General features: G+C 37.4%; 1 protein-coding gene across 7 annotated transcripts in view; it reads left to right on the forward strand.

Annotated features, from left to right (window-relative positions):
* Nucleotides 1–25,427, forward strand: part of TTLL7 (tubulin tyrosine ligase like 7) — a 157,742-nt gene that overhangs the window by 40,738 nt on the left and 91,577 nt on the right. For 5 of the 7 annotated variants that reach the window (XR_003794580.1, XR_003794582.1, XR_003794581.1 and 2 more), the window contains exons 1-4: nt 19,292–19,316; nt 19,520–19,651; nt 24,180–24,301; nt 24,931–24,998. Coding sequence is in view for 4 of the 7 variants with exons in the window: in XM_029230212.1 (XP_029086045.1) it covers nt 19,292–19,316; nt 19,520–19,651; nt 24,180–24,301; nt 24,931–24,998 (347 nt within the window). In the remaining 3 variants the exon portion in view is untranslated. Of the gene's footprint in view, nt 1–19,114; nt 19,317–19,519; nt 19,652–24,179; nt 24,302–24,930; nt 24,999–25,427 lie in introns of those variants that run through there. The other 2 variants (XM_029230210.1, XM_029230209.1) reach the window with 1 other exon arrangement.

Here is a 25,427-nt window from a genome sequence, read left to right on the forward strand (position 1 = left end):
TTTATAACTTTATTGATTTGAGTCATCTCCCTCTTTTTCTTGTTTGTTTTTTTTTTTGCAGTACGCGGGCCTCTCACTGTCGTGGCCTCTCCCGTTGCGGAGCACAGGCTCCGGACGCGCAGGCTCAGCGGCCATGGCTCACGGGCCTAGCCTCTCCGCGTCATGTGGGATCTTCCTGGACCAGGGCACAAACCCATGTCCCCTGCATTGGCAGGCGGACTGTCAACCACTGCGCCACCAGGGAAGCCCTCCCTCTTTTTCTTGATGAGTCTGGCTAATGGTTTATCAAGTTTGTTTATCTTGTCAAAGAACCAGCTTTTAGTTTTATTGATCTTTAGTATTGTTTTCTTTGTTTGTGTTTCATTTATTTCTGCTCTGATCTTTATGATTTCTTTCCTTCTGCTAAGTTTTGGTTTTGTTTGCTCTTCTTCTCTAGTTCCTTCAATTTTAAGGTTAGATTGTTTATTTGAGGTTTTTCTTGTTTCTTGAGGTAGGTTTGTATAGCTATAAACTTCCCTCTTAGCACTGCTTTTGCTGCATCCCATAGATTTTGGATCGTCGTGTTTTCATTGTCATTTGTCTCTAGGTATTTTTTGATTTCCTTTTTGATTTCTTCAGTGATCTCTTGGTTATTTAGTAACATATTGTTTAGCCTTCATGTGTTTGTTTTTTTCCCTCTTTTCCCCCTATAATTGATTTCTAATCTCATAGCGTTGTGGTCAGAAAAGATGCTTGATATGATTTCAGTTTTCTTAAATTTACTGAGGCTTGATTTGTGAACCAAGATGTGATCTATCTTGGAGAATGTTCCGTGTGCACTTGAGAAGAAAGTGTAATCTACTGTTTTTGGATGGAATGTCCTGTAAATATCAATTAAATCTATCTGGTCTATTGTGTCATTTAAAGCTTGTGTTTCCTTATTTATTTTCATTTTGGATGATCTGTCCATTGGTTGTAATTGAGGTTTTTAAGTCCCCCACTATTATTGTGTTACTGTCTATTTCGTTACTGTCTACTTCCTCTTTTATAGCTGTTAGCAGTTGCCTTATGTATTGAGTTGCTCCTATGTTGGGTGCATATATGTTTATAATTGTTACATCTTCTTCTTGGATTGATCCCCTGATCATTAGGTAGTGTCCTTCCTTGTCTCTTGTAACATTCTTTTTTTTAAAGTCTATTTTATCTGATATGAGTATTGCTACTCCAGCTTTTTTTTTTTTTTCGGTACGCGGGCCTCTCACTGTTGTGGCCTCTCTCGTCATGGAGCACAGGCTCCGGATGCGCAGGCTCCGCAACCATGGCTCACAGGCCTAGCCGCTCTGCGGCATGTGGGATCTTCCCAGACTGGGGCACGAACCCGTGTCCCCTGCATCGGCAGGCGGACTCTCAACCACTGCGCCACCAGGGAATCCCTCCAGCTTTCTTTTGATTTCCATTTGCATGGAATATCTTTTTCCATCCCCTAACTTTCAGTCTGAATATGTCCCTAGGTATGAAGTAGGTCTCTTGTAGACAGCATATATATGGGTCTTGGTTTTGTATACATTCAGCAAGCCTGTGTCTTTTGGTTGGAGCATTTAATCTATTCACGTTTAAGGTAATTATCGATATGTATGTTCCTATGACCGTTTTCTTAATTGTTTTCGGTTTGTTTTTGTAGGTCCTTTTCTTCTCTTGTGTTTCCTACTTAGAGAAGTTCCTTTAGCATTTGTTGTAGAGCTGGTTTGGTTGTGCTGAATTCTCTTAGCTTTTGCTTTTTCTGTAAAGCTTTTGATTTCTCCATCGAATCCGAATGAGATCCTTGCCGGGTAGAGAAATCTTGTTTGTAGGCTCTTCCCTTTTATCACTTTGAGTATATCATGCCACTCCCTTCTGGTTTGTAGAGTGTCTGCTGAGAAATCAGCTGTTAACCCTATGGGAGTTCCCTTGTATGTTGTCATTTTTCCCTTGCTGCTTTTAATAATTTTTCTTTGTCTTTCATTTTGGCCAATTTGATTACTATGTGTCTCGGCATGTTTCTCCTTGGGTTTATCCTGTATGGGACTCTCTGTGCTTCCTGGACTTGTGTGGCCATTTCCTTTCCCATGTTAAGGAAGTTTTTGACTATAATCTCTTCAAATATTTTCTCAGGTCCTTTCTCTCTTTCTTCTTCTTCTGGGACCCCCACAATGCAAATGTTGTTGCGTTTAATGTTGTCCCAGAGGTCTTTTAGGCTGTCTTCGTTTCTTTTCATTCTTTTTTCTTTATTCTGTCCCACAGCAGTGGATTCCACCATTCTGTCTTCCAGGTCACTTCTCCGTTCTTCTGCCTCAGTGATTCTGCTATTGATTCCTTCTACTGTATTTTTTATTTCAGTTATTGTATTGTTCATCTCTGTTTGTTTGTTCGTTAATTCTTCTAGGCCTTTGTTAAACATTTCTTGCATCTTCTCAATCTTTGCTTCCATTCATTTTCTGAGGTCCTGGATCATCTTCACTGTCACTATTCTGAATTCTTTTTCTGGAAGGTTGCCTATCTCCACTTCATTTAGTTGTTTTTCTGGGGTTTTATCTTGTTCCTTCATCTGGTACATAGCCCTCTGCCTTTTCATCTTGTCTATCTTTCTGTGAATGTGGTTTTTGTTCCACAGGCTGCAGGATTGTAATTCTTCTTGCTGCTGCTGTCTGTCCCCTGCTTTTAGCTTTTCACCGTTGAGTATTCTGTTGGCTGTGAGTTTGTCATAAAGGGTTTTTATTATATTGGGGGGTGTTCCTTCCTCTTCAGTCTTTTGGAATAGTTTGAGAAGGATAGGTATTAGTTCTTTATATGTTTGGTAGAATTCCCCAGTGAATCTATGTGGTCCTGGAATTTTGCTTGTTGCGAGTTTCTAAATTACCGATTCAAATTCATTACTGGTAATTTGTCTGTTCGTATTTTCTATTTCTTCCTGTTTCAGTCTTGGTAGTCAGCACTTTAGCTCCTTGTTCTAGGCTGTGTATTTGAGATTGAAGAATATGTAAATTAAAAGACAATTTTAAAGCTGCTGCCTCAGAGCTAATTTTCTTATGGAAGAAACATGTAAGGAAGCCTGTTCTTATTTCACTTGAGTTGTGGCATTTTATGTAAGGACATTGGGAAGTAATTTTCTTTGTTTAAGAACAAAATAAAAAAATGGAACGTAAGCTTATAATTATTTGTATTGGTTAAGAATCTGGTTTAAGCAAAAAAGGAATTTTTTAGTTTATTTTTTCAGCCATAATTTCTTCAAATACATTCTCATTACTCATCTTGCTCTCTCGTCTCCTTCTGGAACCCCTATAATATGAATGCTGGCATGTTTAATATTATCCCATAGATCTCATATGTTGCTTTCATTTTTTTTTTATTTGTCTTTCTGTCTGCTGATCTGAATGAGTGACTTCCATTATTCTCTCTTCCAGATCACTTATGCATTCTTCTGTGTCATTTAGTCTGCTATTCATTGCTTCTAGTGTGCTTTTTATCTCAGATATTGAATTATCTATTTTTGATTGGCTCTTTATATTTTCTAGTTCCTTGTTAAAATGATTTGTGTTTAGATCAGTTCTCTCCTCTAATTCAGTTAGTGTATTTATTGCAAAGGTTTTGAATTATTTGTGGGGTAGATTGACTATTTCTGTTTCATTATTTAGTTTTTCCAGGGGTTTTCTCTTGCTCTTTCAATTGAGAGTAGTTCCTTTTTATTTTACTTAACTTTATCTGTCTCTATGAATTTAGGTGGAATAGTTATCTGTTGTGGTCTTGAAAGGGTATTCTTATGTAGGAGCATCCTTATGTAGACTGTGTTTGCCCAGTGCGTTTGGTGGGAGGGCTGGATTTGATGTGGACCCCAGCTGACTTTCCTCAGGGTGTGCTGACCACTATCTCCTTAATAGGTGGTGTGGCTGGTGATGGAGCAGCTAGAGCCTGTGCAGGGTGTGAGGCACTACTTCCTCTTTGCTCAGTGGCTGTCACTGCCTGCTTAAGGGCCTATCTGCTTCCAAGTTGCTGGAGTGGAATCCCTGAGTGTCAGGTTTGAGCTGACTCTGTTCCGTTTAAGTGTGTGTTTTTCCTTCTCTCTGCGCTGGGGCCTTTGCCCCAATAGAGGGAGGTGCTGAAGCAGTTTGAGTTTGTGTATTTACAGAGATTTGATCGGCTGCTTGTGTAGGCATCTGTGGCTCTGTTCAGATGCAGCCCCCAGTCGTGTCTTTTCCCCTGTTGTGGCTGCCCCAGGTCTAGTGCTAGTCTATAGCATGGAGTGGGTGGGGCAGGGGCATTTGCTCAGCTAGGACTGGGTAGGGCAAGGTGGTCTCAGGAATTCTGGTGGCCATGGTGCCAGGAGTTTGGGCTGCTTCTGGGGTGCTGTTTGTGTAAGCGCTAACAGTGCTGCTGCTGCTGCCCCCCCTGGACCACACTCTAGGCCCCTGGGTCACCTGTGCATCCCTAGATCGAGTCTTTTCCCAGGTCCTGGCTGCTATAGACCCAGCATCAAGCTGTGGCGTGGAGTGAGGGGGGCTGGGGTGTTCACTTGGCTCAGATTAGGTAGTGGAGAGGCGGTAGCTGCTAGGGCAGGCCTCTTTCCGCCCTACCTGGGGGCAAGCCAGCACCGGTGCTCTCTCACCAGTGGAGTCTAGGCTTCCCCAGTCTTTCTATCTGTCCCAGCAGTTCTTCAAGTAGTCAAGGTGGCTTGTCTCTTATGCGTTGGACCCCAGGACTGGGACACCCACCCATTTCCTGGGAGGAATGTCTGCCTGTGTGATGTCCCTTTTCCTCCTAATCCCTTCCTAGGGGCAGAGGTCCCGGCCTCATGCTTTTCTTCCCACCCTACCCAATTCCGTGTAAATCTTTTCTGCAGCCTTGGTTATATAGGAGTCCTGCTGCAGGTTTCCAGTTAGTTTCCCATGAGAGTTATTCCACTTGTAGTTGTTTTTTTGATGTGTTTGTGGGGGGAGGTGAGCTCCACATCGTCTTACATTGCCATCCTGATCTCCTGTATATGGATAACTTTGAATACTAGGTAAGAGTAGGAAATAGTAAATGTAAATCCCATGAGGCACAACTGAAAATCAGCTTTGTTGATTTTATATAGTAGTTAATTTATAACACTGAGATACATGTTGTGGATATATGGTTGCATGTATAATTTTATAGATACTTAGGGTCTACTTTCATTCTTAAGTATATTTCTATTGATATAATCAGTATGTCAGTCTGTTTTAGATGAATTCTTATCTTTTAGGTAGTTTTGGATATGCTTAGCTACTTCTCTCAAAGATAAATGTGTATGTCGAAGGCAAGATGCATATTTTTTTTTCTCAATAGAGCACCTAATAAAATGATGAGCATTAAAAATGTGTATTGTCTTAATTAGGAATGTAATGAAATAATGGAGGGTAACTAAACTTCAAACAGATCGGTGATACATCCTAATAGTATTTATTTACTCTGTGTGAGAAGGGAAGGTAGAGGTCAAGAGAAGAAAGAACTATTAAAAAAATTTGTATTGCTTGAGCGTTTAGTATCTGTGGATATTATATTATTGAGCACTGGTTAACTTCGGGCACTAATTCTATTCTGCATTCCGTTATTGTTTTTAGAATGAAGGACAAAAATAGTTCTTTTTCTATGCATTTCTATAAAAGGACTGGTTTCACAGCAAAGATTGTGGTGCGAGATAGATACACTGTTTTTAAAGGTATGGAATGACTTTGGGGAAAGATTCTTATTTTAAAATGAGCTAAACTTATTAAAATATAGTTAAGTTTAATTAGTTCTCTTAATACTGGGCCTGTTAGATAAAAGCTATTAGTATTTTACTTCTTTCCAAAAGCTGATCTTGTAAATTCTCTTTACACCTAGTTTAATGATCTAGAAACAAAGTAGTCTTATTATTCCTTCCCTCCTTAGGATCTTATGGTGACATACTCAGCTTAATTTAGCTGATGGGGGCATGCAGAGCATTATATGAACTAGGCCTGTGCATTTTCCTTTTTCCATATGGATTTTCTACACTTAGACTGCATGACTCTAAGACCATGGATTAATTTTACTGGGATTTAATTTAATTTAGAGGGATTTGAAAACTGTGACAAATTTACCTGATTCTATTATAGAAATCAATACAATGGAAATTTAAAAAGTTTTTATATAGTTTTAAATGTTACACTCCATTTACAGTTATCACAAAATACTGGTTATCTTTCCCGTGTTGTACAATACATCCTTGTAGCCTATCTCACACCCAGTAGTTTATACCTCCCGCTTCCTCACCCCTATATTGTCCCACCCCTCCCTCCCCGCTGGTAACCACTAGTTTGTTCTCTATATCTGTGAGTCTGCTTTCTTATTTTAAGTTCAAAAACCTCCTACAGAACTGTATCCCTCTGATATGGAAGTTCAGCAGTTTAGTTTCTATGTTCCAGGCTGTGTGTTTGAGATTGAAGAATATGTAAATTAAAATACTTTTTTCTAAAGCTGCTGCCTTGGAGCCAGTTGTCTCATGGAGAAAACGTGCAAGGAAGCCTGTTCTTATTTCACTTGAGTTGTGGAATTTTATGCAAGGACATTTTGAAGTAACTTTCTTTCTTTAAAATCAAAATTAAAAATGGAACCTATGTTGGTTAAGTTCCATTGGTTAGGAATCTGTTTTAAGCAAAAAATGAATTTTTTAGGTTATGTTACTGAAAAGTTCAGGAATATGTTATCTGTTTTTGTCTCTGCCTCCTTCACGTTGACTTTATCCTCAGACTCTGTGTAGAGGCAAGATGGCGACCAGCAATGCAGATCCTCTCAGGTTCAAATCCAGCTCAGAAGAGAACCTGTATTCTTTAAGAGTCTGAAGACGAGCTCTAGACTTGATTCTTGCTGGTCTTAGTTGGATCCAATGTTCCTCTCTGAACCAGTTCCATGGTCAAGGGAATGGACTTCCACAATCACTTTAGATCTGAGTCATTTGCCTAGCCTTGGAGCTGGGATTGGCATCAACCCCATGAAGGCACATGGAATGAAAGCAGGCGGAGTAGTTCTTCATAGGAGATTCAGATCACTGTTCACAGAAAATGGGTAAATGTAAGCTGTGGCAAAAACGATAAATGCCTAAAGTCACTTGTGCCAGTGACTTTGCATTTGGTTTATCTTTTTCAGAAACAAAACTCGTAATTTCTATTGGAGTAGCATGTCCATTAGAAGGCACATTTAGCTGATGATGACAGAAACTTAAAATAACCATGGCTTAACAAGATGGAGGCCCCCCACCCCAGGCAGGCAGTCCAAGACTGAATTAGCATTTCCATGACAAAACCAACGGCCCTTTGAATTGCTGCAGCTCCTGCAATCACATTTGCATTCCAGGATGGAAGGAAGAAAGCAAATAAATGAGTGTCCATCAATTGTCTACCTCCCTTTTACTGGAAAGTCCTGCTCAACAACTTCTACTTGCACCTCGCTGGCCAGAACTTGGTCACATGGCCATGTATACCTGTAAGGATGTCTGGGAAATGTGCTTATGTAGATCGGTACAATGCCACCTCTAATAATAACTCAATAGGTGGTGTTAGTAAGGAAGAACTAGTGAAAGGCTATTAGGTAGATAGCTAGTGGTCTTTCTACATGTGTTAACTCATTAACTGATATGGATGCCATCTGAGGTTTAGCAACCCAATGCATTTTATACATTTAAGACTTAAAACACATTTTAGAGGTAGATGGTAAGATGAATAATGGAACTAATGTATACCCTAAAATTAGTAACAGGGTGTTCATTGAATGAGTATCAAACAAGGAAGTCAAAAAAAGAGTTAAAGATGATTCTGACTTATCTGTCTCTTGAATACTTGGCTGTAGTGATGCCTTTGCCTAAGATAAGGAACATAAGAGGAGTGCCAGGTTTTCAGCAGAAGTTAAAGAGTTAAGTTTTGGACATTGAACACTATAAATGCTGGCATCAGATGACCTTTCGGGTGATGTCATTTGTTCACCAGCTGCGCATTTTGATATCTATTGTGCATTTTCTGGCAGAGTACAGAGAACTAGATACTTTAGAAATTTTCCACTTCCCTCAGTCCCTCTCTTTCAACTTGTGATCTAGGTTCCTGAAAATCATGGAAAGTTGGGTCCAAGGAACCTTTAATTCCAATTCTATAGCTTAGAACAAGAGAGAGGTCTTTGTGGAGTCAAGCATGGTTTGGGTATTTTTCATTATCCTAAGTACTGGAAATATAGCTATTAATAAGGAAAAAAATGCCTTCAAGCTATGCTTTGTTATCATTACTTATTTATCAATCGCTATTTTTTCATGTCATACTACACTAAATTCCAAAGACAAGGAATTCCACAGAGCTTAGTGGAATTTTGTATGGGTGCTGTAATTTAATTATAAACATTGAACAAATGCTAAACAGTCTAAGGCAATTTGAAATATAAATAAGCAGTACATTCATGGGAGCTACTGTTGCTCAAGGTAAATATCAATTGTTGCTAGAATGAATAAATAGTTCTTCTGTTTATTCTTATGTAATGTCACACTTGGCTTCCTATTGGGTCTTTACAAGTGGTTGATCAAATGGTTTTTTTTTAAGGTCTGGAAAACACTATGGATCTAGCTTTTGAGAATATATCCAGTCTGGGATAGGGAGACAAAAGTTTCTGTGTTCAGGGAGTAAGTAGCTTCTCTAAAAACCCTTTTAATTTGTACACACAATGAGTGGTGGCAAAGCAGTATCACTGTGACAGTTGTTTGGGTGATGTCATTTGTTCACCAGTCAGGCAGCTGGGCATTTTGAAAATCTGTTGCCATTTCTTGGCAGAGAGCACAGAGATAAGAGCATTTATGCTTTGGAAAGGACCTTTCTGTGTTTAACCAAAAGCATTTTATTTTTAAAAGTGGAGGTTTTCCTTATCTTCAGTCATCACTAATTCCATTGTCTTATTGTCTATTTTTTTCCATCTATCCTTTTCTGCAAATATAAAACTGAAATCATCTTATCCCTCAAAATGGCTTTTCTTTCTGCCTTCTCTTGTTGAATGGTGCTGTCTTCTACCCAGTTCTCCTAAGGCAGAGATCTGTAAGTCATCCAAGATTACTTTTTCCTTCTTGATCACCAAGTTCTACTGTTCTTCTGTAGTTAACGTGTTCTTTCTCCCTGTGTCTGTTGCTTGTATCCATGATCGAACTCTTACCATCTCTCTCCTGGACTTGTGCAACTCTTGAGACTCTGTTCACTCCTGCCCCTCTCCCATCCAGCCCCCACAATAACTGCTGGTGTAATCTATAAAAAAGAAATTTGGATTATGTTACTCCTCTTTAAATCCTTCAGTGACTCCACCACATTGCTAATGAGTCAGAATTGGACCTACATTTTCAACAGTGTGACTTAAAACAGAATACTTCCAAGGAGACATATAGTGGTTCAAACAAAAGTATTTTGGCTATTTCATTTCTACCTATTCTTTCAAAAGGCTAGAATGATAAGGATATATTCATTCTTTACATTGAGTTACATCTTTGGCATGTATAGGAGCGTAGCTGCTCACTTTCTGTAAAACAGGACTGGCTATTACATGCTCTCCCTTCCTCTCAAGAGGTATCATGGGGTGTTTATCATCCCCATGTAGTTCTTTACACTTTTATTTCATATGCATTAATTTCTAAGAGATCTATATGTATATCTCAATGTTTATCATATATTATTGTTTTAATAATTTTAAACTTCATGTAAATAATGTATTGCTGTGTATATTCCTCAACTTTTTTGATATGCATTGTTTGTGAGATTCATCATGTAGTTCTAGTTCATTTAGTTTCACTTGTGTATAGTGCTTTCACTGTATGAGTGTACCACAATGTATGCACTGTCCTGTTGATGTTCATTTCATCCCCTCCCCCACTATTTTACTGCTATCCATGACCTTTTCAGATCAAGCTCCCACGCTCCTGGACCAATACTTGGGAGTAGAGGGTATATAATTGATCTTTGTGGTTGCTGTTAATCTTCAAATAATTATTTTTGGTAGATTGCTTATCTTTAAAATGAATTTCTTTGTTGGTCAGCACTGGCAACTGCCTTGGGCTCAAGCAAGGGGTATAAATTGTCTTTCTAAATTAGCAAAACCTCACCTCACTTTGCAAGGCTGTCTGCAGTAGTAAATGAGATCCTTTGAAGCAAATGCCTTCCTTTGCAGCTGCTCAAAGCCCTGCGTGGCATGTGCTTTCTCCACTACTTGTTGCTTGGCCAGGTGATTTCTAAGTCATATGACTTTGCTTCAAAAGACCCGTGAGGAGAGAATAGGCTCCAGTAGTGGTGTCCCTTACTTTCTTGGGGTTTGCATGTCACTGGTGCTTGGCCCTCTAGTACAGTGGTTATCAAACTTTAGCCTACATCAGAATCACCTGGAGAGCTTGTCAACTGGTGGGCCTCACCCCCAGATTTCTGATTCAGAAGATCTCAGGTTGGGTCTGAGAATATGCATTTCTCATACGTTTGCAGGTGATACTGCTGTTCCTAGGACTGTACTTTGAGAATCACTGTTCTAGGTCAACATTTCCCAACCTTTTAAATTTTATTTTAATTTTTTTGACTCATGGACCCATTTAATATTAATACATAACTTCACATAACTACATGAATTTAAAAATCATTTTAGGCCTTCCCTGGTGGCACAGTGGTTAAGAATCCACCTGCAATGCAGGGGACATGGGTTCGATTGCTGGTCCGGGCAGATCCCACATGCTGCGGAGCAACTAAGCCCATGCACCACAACTACTGAGCCTGTGCTCTAAAGCCTGCGAGCCACAACTACTGAGCCCAGGTGCCTAGAGCCCGTGCTCTGCAACAAGAGAAGCCACCGTAATAAGAAGCACACGCACCGCAACCAAGAGTGGCCGCCTCTTGCTGCAACTAAAGCCCACGCGCAGCAACAAAGACCCAATGCAGCCAAAAATAAATAAATTAAATAAAAAAATTAAAAAATCAGTTTATAATTTCATAATTTTTATATATTATAAAGAAAGGCTTTAAGTTAAAAAAATTCTGTCAGCATAGTATTAAGCATTGTGGTTGTCTAGAGCCTTGCTACTCAAAGTGTGGTCTGTAGACCAACACACCTGGGAACTTGTTAGAAATGCAGACTCTCAGGCCTCACCCCAGACCTAATGAATCAGAATCTGAACGTTAACAACATACCCAGGTGATTAGTATGCACATTAAAATTGAAGTTGGTGGTCTAAGGCTCACATTAAATATGATCCTCATAATATGTAAAGCAAATAAGAAACACTTCAAATTTTAACGTTTAAAAAGTAGCACATGATTCATTTACTTTCATTATCTTATTTTCATGTAAGAAAATGCATCATTTCTTGGAAAATAAAAATAACATATCAAATTTGGTTTGAGGACCAACAGCTGAAATTTAATGATGTTTTAAAACACAACAATGGACAAAATTGTATTTATGATCTGATGTTTGGAAATATTACTATTTTACCTAAAAAACCAACTGCCTTATTTTGATGATTTTCATGAAATAATAGATTCCTGGCTGCTACTTGCAATAACCTCTCTGCAAATAATACATTATGTGTATGGCGAGTGTTTTCCCCACCAAGTAAAAGCTTAATTGGATATAATTTTTGTTATATTTATTATTTTTCATTTTTCTTGAAGTAGTAGTCGAAACATCTTTCATCAGATGATAACAGTTCGACATCCAGAGAGAATTATCTTGGGGCAAATTTGCAAAATTGTTATCACTTAAAAATTTTATTTGTGTTTTAATATCATTGTTCATTATATCTCTTTTCTTTAAACAACTGTCTGTGGGGATAATAATAACAGGATACCATTTAGGGTTGGGAAGATCAGAGTCTTATATGTAGAAACCTAAAAGAGTGCCTGGCACATAGTATGTTTTACATAAATGACTGTGTCAACCCCATCCTCCTCTTCCTCCTTGTCTTCTTCCTCTTCTTCACCATCTTTATTTCATTCCATAGCAGCTCAGGATAGAGAAATTTAACTATCTACTGCGTAAAGCTGAGAGGTAGAGTGGACCCAATACAGATCTCAGCAATTTTTCTTCCAGGCAAGGGAGAATACTATAAAGTGGAGTCACGGAGAACTAGAAACTAGGTTCATGTAAGCAGTAATCAAGGTCTGAGTCTGTGATGGTTCTTAGTGTTATTTACTGGCTTTTTTTCAGGCTAGTCATTTGATACAATTGCACTTCCTAACTCTTGTTGGCCAGGGTCATGTGACTGCTTGAGGCCATTGAATTGTGAGCAGAAATTGTGTGTGTCATTAGCTGCTGGCAAAAGATCCTCCAAAACTTTCTTTCCCTCTGGCACGGTGACTGGTTATTGTTAGGATGATGGCTGTTCTGACAGCTTGGGTTTCTGTGTGACTGTGATGTGTGGAGCACCCCTGCCATGGTTGAGATGTAACATGATCAAGAAATAGACCTTAGTTGTTTCAAGCTGCTAAGATGTGGGGGTTGTTTATTATTGCAGCATTATATAGCTTGTACTGACTAATATAGATTTTTTGATGGGTTTTGAAAACAAAGTATGGAAGTGGGGTGAGAGTGAGCTAGATGCCAAAAACTACACAGTTTTTGCTGGGAGCCCAAGAACCAAAGAGAGTCTTCAGGAGTGTGTCACAATCTAGTGTCGGTATAGGGGACACAAGGTGGAGGGAGTGGTTGGGATCTTTCTAGTGCCTCCCTCCTTCAGAAAAGTGATACACTATCAAAAGTATACAAATCTACATACATTGTGAAACATATCTGTTCTACTCCTTGCCAGTGTGAAAATAGAAATATGAAAATCAATGTAGAAAATGATGTAGGAAAACTAGGATTTAGGAAGAATCATGTTGAAGGGCTGAAAGATTGTTCAGTACCCAGAAGGTAGTAGGTTTCCCCATTTCCTCCCTATCGTACATGTTCACATCCACACATGCTTACATGCCCATATGCTCACATATGCATAATATTTTTAAAAAATATTTATTTATTTATTTATGGCTGAGTTGGGTCTTTGTTGCTGCTCGTGGGCTCTCTCTAGTTGTGGCGAGCAGGGGCTACTCTTCATTGTGGTGTGCGGGCTTCTCATTGTGGTGGCTTCTCTTGTTGCAGAGCATGGGCTCTAGGCACTCGGGATTCAGCAGTTGTGGCTCGCGGGCTCTAGAGCGCAGGCTCAGCAGTTATGGTGCATGTGGGATCTTCCTGGACCAGGGCTCGAACCCATGTCCCCTGCATTGGCAGGCAGATTCTTAACCACTACGCCCAGGGAAGCCCCTGCATAATATTTTTATCAACTCCACTTGTGATTACAAATCATTGTCCTCCTTAGTATATCATCCCCAGTGAGGCCTATCTGAATACAGTACTTAAAATTGCAAACCTTCACCCTTTCCCCCCCACACTCCTGACATCCTAACTAGTAGCTCTGTTTTTTTTTTTCCCCATAGAACTTAGCATATTCTTTAGTTTATTTACTTATTTTTAAAATTTATGTCAATAATTTTATTGACCTATATAGTTGACTTACAATGTTGTTTTAATTTCTACTGTAAAACAAAATGACTCAGTTATACATATATATTCTTTTTCATATTCTTTTCCATTATGGTTTATCACAAGATATTGACTATAGAAAATAAGATAATGAAAGTAAATGAATCATGTGCTACTTTTTAAACGTTAAAATTTGAAGTGTTTCTTATTTGCTTTACATATTATCCATCCTGTGTATAATAGCTTGCATCTGCTAATCCCAAACTCCCAATTCTTTGCCCCCCCCGAACACCCTGGCAACCACAAATCTGTTCTCTATGTCTGTGAGTCTGTTCTTGTTTTTGTACACATGTTCATTTGTGTCGTATTTTAGATTCCACATATGTGATATCATATGGTATTTGTCTTTCTCTTTCTGACTTACGTTACTTAGTATGATAATCTCTAGGTCCATTCATGTTGCTGCAAATGGCATTATTTCATTTTAATGGATGAGTAATATTACATTGAATATATATACCACATCTTCTTTAGCCATTCATCTGTTGATGGACATTTAGGTTGCTTCCATGTCTTGGCTATTGTAAATAGTGCTGCTATGAACATAGGGGTGCATGTATCTTTTCTAATTATAGTTTGTCTGGGTATATGCCCAGGAGTGGATTGCTGGATCATATGGCAATTCTATTTTTACTTTTTTGAGGAACCTCTGTACTGTTTTCCATAGTGGCTGCACAAATGTACATTCCCACCAACAGCATAGGGGGGTTCCCTTCACACCCTCTCCAGCATTTATTATTTGTAGACTTTTTAATGATGGCCATTTTGACTGGTGTGATGTGGTACCTCGTTGTTTTGATTTGCATTTCTCTAATAATTAGCAACGATGAGCATCTTTTTTGTGTGCCTATTGGCCATCCATGTGTCTTCTTTGGAGAAATGTCTAGTTAGGTCTTCTGCCCATTTTTCAACTGGGTTTTTTGTTATTAAATTGTAGGAGCTGTTTGTATATTTTTGAAGTTAGGCCCTTGTCAGTCACATCATTTGCAAATATTTTCTCCCAGTCCGTAGGTTGTCTTTTCATTTTGATTATGGCTTCCTTTGCTGTGCAAAAAGCTTGTAAGTTTCATTAGGTCCCATTTGTTTATTTTTGCTTTTATTTCTATTGCCTTGGAAGAGTGACCTAAGAAAATTTCTGTAGTTTACTGTTATTGTTTGTCTCTCCACAACTAGAATGCAAGCACCACAGAGAAAGAAAATTTTTATCTATTTTGTTTACTGAGAACAGTACCTGATATATAACAGTACTTGTTGAATTGCAGTACATTCATGAAGGAGAAACCCGGGAAGATGATCTGGATCCTGCTAGCTGCCTAGGTGTTCCAAGAAGGAAAACTAAAGCTGATGCAACTTTGTGATCTCAACCACATTTTAAACTACACTTTGATTCTCTTGCTTTCATTCCCTAGCTTTTAAAATAGTTCCAGTCAAGCAGAATTAAGCTTCTTTGTGAAATTGTTAATATGTCATGTTTAAAGACTGAGTTTTGAAGGTAGCACAAAAAGTGGGAAAGAATATGGGCTTTAGAGAGAAATCACTTCATTGTCACCTATTAAGGTGTGACTTTGGGCAAGTTACTTATCCACGGAATCTAAATTTTACCGTATGTAAAATTAGAATAAAAAATGCTTTGTATGGACTAAATACACATAAAGTTATGTGAAAGTGCTTAGTATACAGTAGGTATTGGTTTATTTGGGTCCCTTCTCCTTTCTCTCATCACCAGAAAACCAGCTTTTATTACGTTTCTATTTAATGTTATTACACATATTTTCAATTTAGCTCTAATTTTGGTTCCCATGACCTTTTGTTAGATTATTTTAGTAATCTTTGGTAAGCTAAAATTTCAGTACGTACAAAGAGCCCATATACCATTCACCAGGTCATGGGTTTGGGGGAATTGTTGGAGAAGGTCTGAATTTCCTAGTTTTTTTACACAAAAGTAGTTTTGCCTTCATCTTGTTGTCATCCGAAATATCAACAATGCTATCCTCATTGGTTGACATTTTAGACTTTAGGGCTGGAAAGAATCAATTCCTTCCTTTTGCATATTAAGAAATTAAATCATCTATTTGGTAAATGACAGAGTAAAGGGTAAGAGTTCTAATTGACTTCTTGTTCAGTGCTCTTTCTACCATATTATACTTTCATCTAGATTAAATTATTTTCATCTAAATGAAATACACAATTTGATGGGTTTTGTTGTCAACATGATAATGTTGACACAAACTTTTATCACATATATTTAACTTTTTGAATAGGTGATACATGCTTGGGTCACTGAAGGGTATACATGAAAGTTAGCCTCCCTTAGCTCTGCCCCCAGCTACAAAAGGCCACCACTGCTCTGTGCATATATCCATGTATTCACCTATCATTTTACACAAATGTAAACTTTTATGTACTTTGCTGTTTTCACTTAAAAATGTGAAAGTACTATATACATGTGTTTTGCTTCTCAGAGCTCCATAACCACCACTTCTTACTCCCAGGTGTCGTTAGTTGATTGATTTTTTAAAATTCATGAACAAGCACTTATTGAGCACTGTGTTAGGTACTATTCTAGGCTCTGGGAGTGGAAGAGTAAACAAGATAGAAGAAAACCACTGTTTTCACAGAGCTTAGTTTCTTGGTTTGTGATTGGTGATATAATAGGGGTACAAATAATGGTCTCTAGGATAGGCCAGAAGAGGGAGAAATGAATTTCTTCAGACATGATCAGAGGAAGCTTTAAGGAAAAAGTGGAAATTTATTTGGATTTTAAGTGATGGGTAGAAATTCAGCAGGAAGAACTGGGAAGAAAGGGTACTCCATCACGAATATATTAGAATTTTTGTTGTTTCAGTCTTATGCAGCTGTTGTTTTGCGTGGTAGCACTTGAAGTTCTACATTTAAGGATACTATTTGCTTGACATTTTAGTAAATTGATTCCTTTTGGAGATGGCTTCTTTACTTGCAAAATAAAATTGTCTTAGAAATCAATTTCTGCTGATCTAATTCTTTTTTCTTCTAATTTGTTTACTTGAACTAGATATGAGGATTTTTATAGATGAATTCTACCTATTTGACCCTTTTCATTCAGTTATAAGAGTTTTCATCTTTGTTTTACTTTTTTCTTATAATTTGATATGTGTATGTTGTAATTAACTATTATTTGCTTTAGTGCAGTTATGTGCTTACAGCAGAGGCTGTCAACCTTGGCTGTACACTAGGATCATTTGGAGAGCTTTAAAAATGCTGATGCTTAAGCCCCACCTGGGTCTGGGATGTGGCCTGGGTACCAGGATTTTCAAAAGTGCCTCAGGTGATTTTACTTCGCAGCGAAACTTGGCTTATTTGGGAGGTAACCAAAACATGCTTTCTGCTTTTGGAAAGTAGGTAACCATGGTTCATCTGAGTGGTGTGATCAATCTGTCATCTCAAATCTCCTGTTTAGAATAAAGTGAAATGGTTAGAATTGGATGGCAGAATGAGGTCCTGGAGTTTGTTAGAGCACTTTTATTGTTAATCACCAAACCATAAATGGAATTAAGCATAATCTATGGAGAGAATAATTTTAAGGCCTTTAAATTCTGTGTGGTTGGGGGAAGGGATAACAATTCTTGTATTGAGCTCTATACAAATCGAAGTTATTAGGCTCATTATGTAAGTCAGAAATTAATAAATCTGTTTTTACAGCCTATAACAATTATTAATTTATTGTTAGTATAGTTAGGCAAACATTGTTCTCAAGCTCTTGTTTACTTTGTCACCTACTTTCAATGTAATAAGTACTCCATTACTGTAAGAGGATCTTTGTTTACTCCAGTAACAAGGTGTTGCACAAGGACTTGTAAACTCAAATAGTTACCTCCCTGAGGTATCAGACCTTCCAGAAGGAAACCAAACTACCATAAACTACTCCTTTCTTTTATTCTGAAAAATGATCTAGTCTGTTTCCAGCTTGGAATTGGGAACTGTCGTCAGGTTAGGGATGTTTACTGTGATTTCACTGTTGGGTTTGAAGTATCGTGAACTCCCAGATACACCCATATCTTGCAGTATGGACTGCAGTAGGGTCACAAACTTCTTGTACATCTATGTAGCATATTAGCACGCTGTCTGAAACTAGTGGGGCTCAGTGAATAGAACAGACAATCGGACAAAATTGGGTTCAAAGCCCAGGTTTTCTATTTATAAGCTGTATTACCTTGATTTACTTAACTTATTTAGCCTTAGTTTCCAAGTCTGGAAAACTGGGGGAAATGATACCTAAGTTCCAAGTTTGTTAATGAGGTAAAATAGTTTAGATTCTTAACATAGTGCCTGCCCACAGTTGGTCTGTAATAAATAATAGTGCCCTGGTTTTGATATTGAATTATTCTAGAGAATTATTCTAGTGAAATGATACTTGAGAACAAATTAAGCTCTATATTTTCTTTAATAATGAATCTTATTATTAATAATGTCTGTTGGGAGTGGTGTATATGAGTCACATTTTATGTAGCTGAATTTTTAAATACTTGTGAACTTCTCATAAACCTGATAATATCCTGATAAAGGTGTTGATAGCATACCTTTGTTTATTGTGATAGGTTTTTTAACTTTCATTATGTTTAGAGACATTTTACAAGAACTTGAAGATTCTTGAAGTATGAAGGGAGAAGTTAGAAAGTTGATAGTATAGACTGGGCAGTATAGTATAGTCAGGGCACAACCCCTAGGTTCATACATACACAATGAAAATATAAGTGAAGTGTAATAGACCGTGTTGAGGCATAGCCAAACTAATTAGTTCATTCATTACAAAATGTTTATTGTGTTCCTCCGTGTGCCCAAATAAGATCATCATGGTAATGACTCCTATTTTCTGCCTTTCAAAATTGTTCTCATTTTTAAAGGCGTAATTCAAATGTGGTCTGTTTGATGAAGTCACCCCTCCCCCTCACACAACTTAAAGGGAACTTCTTTTTCCTCCATTCTGTCAGCATGTGATCTCTACCCTGGCACTGGCACTTATTTCACTGTTTCATATTAAAAGCGGGGCTGCAACTAAATTACAGGCATTGGGTTGAAGGTTGTATGGGGTCCTGGTTAAGGGCACTGGTTTTAACGTCAGAGAGATGTTATTTTAATCTCTACTTTGTCACTTACTTTCTTTGTGAAGATTTGTCCTTTCTGAGCTCAATTTACTTATCTGTTAGATGGGGATAAAAGCTTCTACCTTATAGTTTTGTTGAAAGTTTAAGTGGTATAAGTGACCTGAGATAGTAAACGTTCAACAAATGGTAGTGAATATTGTTATTGTTGTCCTTGTTTGTGTAAAGCATGTTATTTATTGTATGCAAATATGATACATGACTTAAAACCTCCTTTAGATTGTGCACTTTTAAAAACGGGGGACTATTGCTTGGCATTTTTACATAAGGTTTAATAAATTAGTATTTGTTGATTAACTACATTAACTTTCATCTCTCCTTGACTTTTTAAAAGAAGAATATTGGCATATATCAAAAAAATGTCATAAAAGTTGTTTTCTAATGCCTTTGTTTTAAAATCACTGCAGGTCCCTTCTTATCTCATAATGTCAATGTCCTGAAATCTGAGGATTCCACCAAGATAATATGATAGGAACTTTCAGTGATTTGGAGCCGTATCCTACTTAGACTAATGCGGGCCTTCCAGGTTTCCTAAGAGCTTGTACAGCAGCGCACACTGCTGTTGTTAATCGGCACAGGCAAGAATGCCATCTTTGCCTCAAGAAAGAGGTAAGCAGCTTGATTTAATCATGTGTACCTATTATGTGGCTGTATTATAGATCATCACTGCTAATTTTTTTAAGAATTAAAAATTAATTGGGGACTCAAAGGATCAGCATTTATAATTTTACCTTGTGGGGGGCATTTACGTTCTCTGGTATGGAGTTTTTGTTATTTCAGTGATGTTTGGTTGGTTTACATTTCTTTTAAAGTTATTCAGGGACCCTCTCCCCTGGATCTGAATACAGAATTGCCTTATCAAAGCACGATGAAAAGGAAAGTCAGAAAGAAGAAAAAGAAGGGAACCATTACAGCAAATGTTGCTGGGACAAAGTTTGAAATTGGTAGGTCTCCTCAGAATCATGAGATTTTCATAATTGTCGGAAAAACTAATTTGATGTTGAAAACAACATAGAAATTCAGAGATAATTATCTTCTCAGAGATAATTATCTTCTATGTAATGGATTTTTGAATGGCTTCTATAAAATTTTCTTTTTTTATGAGATATTTAACATGGCAGTAATCAAATAGAACAGCACTGTAAACTAAAAAGCTTTAGTTAGTGATGGAATTGGATTAAATATATATGATTTTGATTAATACTTAGTTTTTAAATGAAGTGTAAAGTAATATGAGCAGTAAAACCAATGGTTCTAGCTTTAATCTTTAAATACAGAAGTGCTTAGGAAAATTGTATTGTTGTAATGCATTTTTCACTTGGGGCTAAAATTATGTTTAATCTTTAACATTCATTATTTTGTAAATCATTTTTTTTTTTTTTTTTTGCTGTACGCGGGCCTCTCACTGTTGTGGCCTCTCCTGTTGCGGAGCACAGGCTCCGGACGCGCAGGCTCAGCAGCCATGGCTCACGGGCCCAGCCGCTCCGCGGCATGTGGTATCCTCCCGGACCGGGGCACGAACCCGTGTCCCCTGCATCGGCAGGCGGACTCTCAACCACTGCGCCACCAGGGAAGCCCTGTAAATCATTTTTAAAACAGATTAAAAATGTAAAATGAAAAGTGCAGAATTTGAGATTTATATTAAACAATGAGAACCTGACAATAGAGTAAGAACATATTTCTCTCTATGCTTTAAAAATTATTTTGATGATACTGTTGCCTTTTATTAATAGAGTTTTAGTTTTTATATGTAAGCAGTATCTGCAGTGGAGAGAATAGGTAAGAATTACTTTAAATTAAGATACTTTTGCCTGGCACTGAGAAACTCATTACTACTACAAGTACTCAAAAAATCTTCCTCTTTTTAAAACATAATTTTGCATTAAAAGAATTGAGGAAACCATGTGAATCTCAAGGATGTTAATTATTCTTACTCTTATTAACCTTTGAGGGTCGTGTTTCCACTTACAGTAATTCACCAAAGTTCATCAGGGGTCAATGGAATGTTTCATAGGAATCGAGGTCCCCTAATACTCTATTTCAACACGTGTTCCTCAGAGGAAAAAACTTTGGGCGAGTTAGTGTGGAAAGGTGAGATGTGAATTATTTGTAGCGTATTTTCTAGAGTGAAAAAACAAGAATAACCGTTGTCAAGGTGACTAATGGGCAGTGTCAACTTATCCTCCTGTTTGCTTTTAAGGTCTTGGTGGGGTTTATAAGCAACTTGATCTAAAGGAGAGTGTTTTTGACTGTAGTTCCCTCTCACTTCTAAGGGCTGAAGTTGCATTAGCCTTCTTCACACTGATTCCAGACCTCTTTGCTGAGCCTGCTCAGTTGTGTTTTTAGCAAAAGCCCTGGCTAGATCAGGCTTGGAGACTTGGACAAGGGACTGCTGGGAGAATACAAAGCTAAGTATAGGGGAGGGAAAGAGACAATTGGCTGTGTGTCCAGGAGAAAGTGTTACCTTGCTTTCCCTTATTTAACCTTGTGATATGCAACAGATTACTTCTTGTAATTTAATTACTGCTCCTTTGACAAGTTGAATTATATAATAGAAAGATAATTAATCCATAGTCAGGACACTTGTGTTTTGTTCCTCGTGTTGCCTGTTTCCTCATGTAGAATACTTTGATCACTACTAGTCTTAATATTAATTCTTTTATAACCCTGCACCAAATATTTTCACATGAATTACCTCATTTAATCTTCCAGTAACCCTGTCAAATAGGCTGCATTACTCCCTTGTTGTCCTTTTCCCTGACTTTCCTCACTCTAATAGTGAATTTGAAGTGGCTAACAGCCATAAGAAAATAAATAAGGAAAAATAAAAACACTAAAATAGGATGAATCTTGTGGCTGATCAGAATACAAACTGCATTCCATGAAATCCTGTATAGTTAGAGATGTGCATGGGTTTGACTCTGAGCTTCCTAGCAAGCAAAGCAAATAATCGAAACATAATCAGCTGTATAGAATACACAGTGCCCAGAAGATAAAACCATACTGGTTATTCAAGAGAAATGCAATTTTTTTCTAATTCTGAGTCTTGAGAGAAATTTCTCCCATAATTCCTCTTGGAGACACGTTGTGGAATGGGGAACTACATTCTCACACTAGTCCTATAATTAATACATTATGAAATTTTAATTATTACTTTTTAAAATGCCCCTTAGCACAGTTGAAGAAACTGAAGCTCAGTAAGAGTTAGCAGCTTACTCAAGATCGTACAGATGGCAAAAGTAGAACTTGAATCTGAATTAATTTGCTTCCAAATTTAGTGTTCTTTTTACTCTATCATACTGCCTAAATAAAACATGAATTGAAATTTAAATTGAGGAACATTAAGGTGTCCTCTGTATCTAAAATTCAGAGAGTTGTTGCATGGATTCCTATTTTTAAAACTCCTGAACAGCCTCTGAAAGCTCTATGGGTCAAGGTAAAAAAAAAGTAGGACAAATTTGTGAGGAATGTATTTTTGGTAATTTTCATTAAATGGGGACAAGACAGATTGGAGAAGGGGGTACTTAATTATGCAAGGGGAAATGTGAGAAAAATGGTTGGTGTGGTTGTCTCTATTTTACCAGTGGGGAGTTTGGTTTGGTAAAAATTCAATATTGAGGCAATTACTTCACTTCTTTTTGTACAGAGAGCTCCTAAAAGACCAACATTTAAAAGCACGGATATAGGCTTTGGCTGCCAACAGCCTTCTATTTGAAACTGACATGTTAAAGGAAGTTCTTTTCTGTGCAGTGGAGGATGGTATACTTAAAAAGATGCCAATTGATTTCTAAAACTTCAATTCAAACAAAAATATGATTGAATAGCTTAGCTGAAAAAAAAAGAGACAGTTTAACACCCTACATTGTATTTTTCTTTGAAGTTCAACTTTGTCAGCTCTCCAAGCTTTGAATTTCATAATAAGACAGATCTATATATGACTGACCTTACAAATTTGACTTTGAGAATCTAAAAAGAGAATGGACCTTTTCCACCATTATGTACCCTGAATGTTCCCAGCCTCACCAGCTCATGTGTACATTAATACCCACATTTTAGTAGCTCATTATACTCCCTCCGTCCATAACTGCCACCAGTTCCATTTCTCTCCTCAGGGGTTTCCCAGTTATTTGAGAGGCCCAGGGCAATGACTTCCATGCACTCAGAAATGGGTCTGCCCCTGAGCTGCGGTTCTGGCCTTGTCATTGTTTTCTGCTTGTGAACCAGTGAAAGAACTCTCCTAGGCTGTGTCACTACGGTCCTTGCCCTCCCCACGAGCTCTAGATGACACAGAAGCTCTTGGGCCCTCAGGACGCCAGCACTGCATGGTGGTCTGCAGCAGAGAGAGGAGCAGCCCTTTCCCCAAATTCTTGTACTGTACGTTGTCACGTAGGTCTTCAGAACAACCCCACGTTTTATCAAGCTTCTCATGGATAAAAGCAACTTCACCTCAACAATCCCTTCCCCGACCTCATCCGTCTCCAGTCACTGTCCTTTTCTTTTATTATGCCTGTGTTCTAGGCATTATTGCATAAAAAGCCCATTCTTTCTCCTCAGCCAAAAAGAAATCAAGAGTCCCTAGGACTTGACCAGCAGGTGCCTGGTCATCAGTTTCATACTTGAGCCAAGTACATTCAGACAATTAATCCCTTTTTACCATATCTCCCCATATATAGGGCAGTAAAAAGAAAATGTTTAAAAATAAACATCGAAGTGCTGCTAATTTGTTACGCCATTCTATTAAGACTCCAAATTCTGTTGGAACCTAAATTTATCCTAAGTATTTGCTGATCTTTATTCTAAATTTGAACTTCATTGGAAGAAAAATGTCAATATGTTAATTGTATAATTGTGATATCAATGTGTTGATTGTGAAATCTAAAAAACAAGATTTTCTCTGAGCATAAATTTTTTCCATAGGATTAGAGGGTTGGGAGCAGATAGGAGGGCCAGAGTTTCCAAATCTCTACTGTAATTCTGCTTCATTATTTTGTATCCTGTGTCAATATAGCTGACTTGGTTTTAACTGCTAAAAATAATTTGAACTAGGGAGGTGGAAAATATAGGATAGGTCTAATGATCGGGGCTATTTTTATCTTTTCCTTTTTGTACCTAACCCAAGGTCATGAAAAAGCCATAAGTACATTTTCCTGAGTAGAAGTGTTGTCAGCTGTGTGTGTATTTTCACTATGCTATGAATAATCACTAAACTCTTTAATAGTGTTGTATACCTGTTAAATCTCAGAAAATTGAAACTAAGGATTTTGGGTGCCACTTAAAAACAGTTCTCTGTTGCTACTGAGTATAATTTGGCATTCAATTGTTGTAGCTAAAGATAAGGTTATGCTATAACTAATGGAAATTTTACAAGTGAAATACTGTGAGCTAAAATTGATATATATCAAAAAATATTTTCATAATGAATGTATTTCAGAAGTATTTTAATTTTGGTTTAACTTAACTGTTTACTTGCAGTTCGTTTAGTAATAGATGAAATGGGATTTATGAAAACGCCAGATGAGGATGAAACAAGTAACCTTATATGGTGTGATTCAGCTGTTCAGCAGGAGAAGATTGCAGAGCTGCAAAATTACCAGGTGGGAAATTAATCATGACCAATTTTTGGTCAGTAGGAAAGTTATATGAATTCCATTATAATTTTCTTTAGATAAGGCTCTTAATATGTTGACATATTAAATTTCAGTTCTAATTTACCTGAATAGCCTGTTTTGTTGCTGTCCAGTTATACTGACTCTTTGCCTGAAGACTGCATCCTCTCAAATTTAACTTTTAACCTCTTTCCATCTTTAAGGAAGAATTGATAGAGGAAAACTCTTCCTAGGCTGGTGCTTTGCATTATGCTTAAAGATGAATGATGTGGAGTAGATTGCATAAAGAGATCTGAACACAGATATCCCTTGTAATGTCAGCTATGTGTAATTTGGCTTCATTATTTTATTTCTGGAATGTAATACAAACATATTGAAAAATAAAAAAGCCAAATACATGGAATTTTAGACAATTGAGATTTTGAATAGTTCTTCCTGTTAGTGTAGAGGGTTATACAAAATTGACTGTAGGCAACAAATTAGTCCATTTTCATCAGGTTTTTTGTTTTTTACTAAAAAAAATTAAACTCAAAGAATGAATGTAACTTTATTATAGTATAAATGAATATATTCATTAAGTTAATGAAAATATTAATGTTGACCTTTTTATTTTCCAGAGGATCAACCATTTTCCAGGAATGGGGGAGATCTGTAGGAAGGATTTCCTAGCAAGAAATATGACCAAGTAATCTTCATTTTCTTGTAGTAGAGAAGACCTGTTCAAAAATTACATTTTGAATGTCATAGTGCTATCTTTCACAAATTTATATTGATTTGAAATGATATTTTGTTGGAAGAGATAGAATTTTAGAGCTAGGAGTGTTTTAAAATTTTCCTGGTTCTATTCTTTGACTTTGCAGAGGAGGTAATTGAGGGTCAGAGACATGAATATCTTGCACAAAGTCAAATAGCTAACAGCAGAGCTGGAATAGAAACCTGGTCTCCAGAATTTCAAGGTTCTTTTCACTGCAACTTGCTGTCTCTCTCGCAGCATAAGTTTTTCTTTTAAATGTAAAAAGTTTTCTGTACATGGCATTCAATATATACTTAATTATTTTCAGTTAAACCTTGCAGGAACTAATTTGTTGCATTATATCCCACCTGTGGGTATGTG

This window comes from Monodon monoceros, unplaced genomic scaffold (assembly GCF_005190385.1).
Source record: "Monodon monoceros isolate NGI ecotype Baffin Bay Population unplaced genomic scaffold, NGI_Narwhal_1 Super_Scaffold_18, whole genome shotgun sequence".
NCBI classification, from domain to species: domain Eukaryota; kingdom Metazoa; phylum Chordata; class Mammalia; order Artiodactyla; family Monodontidae; genus Monodon; species Monodon monoceros.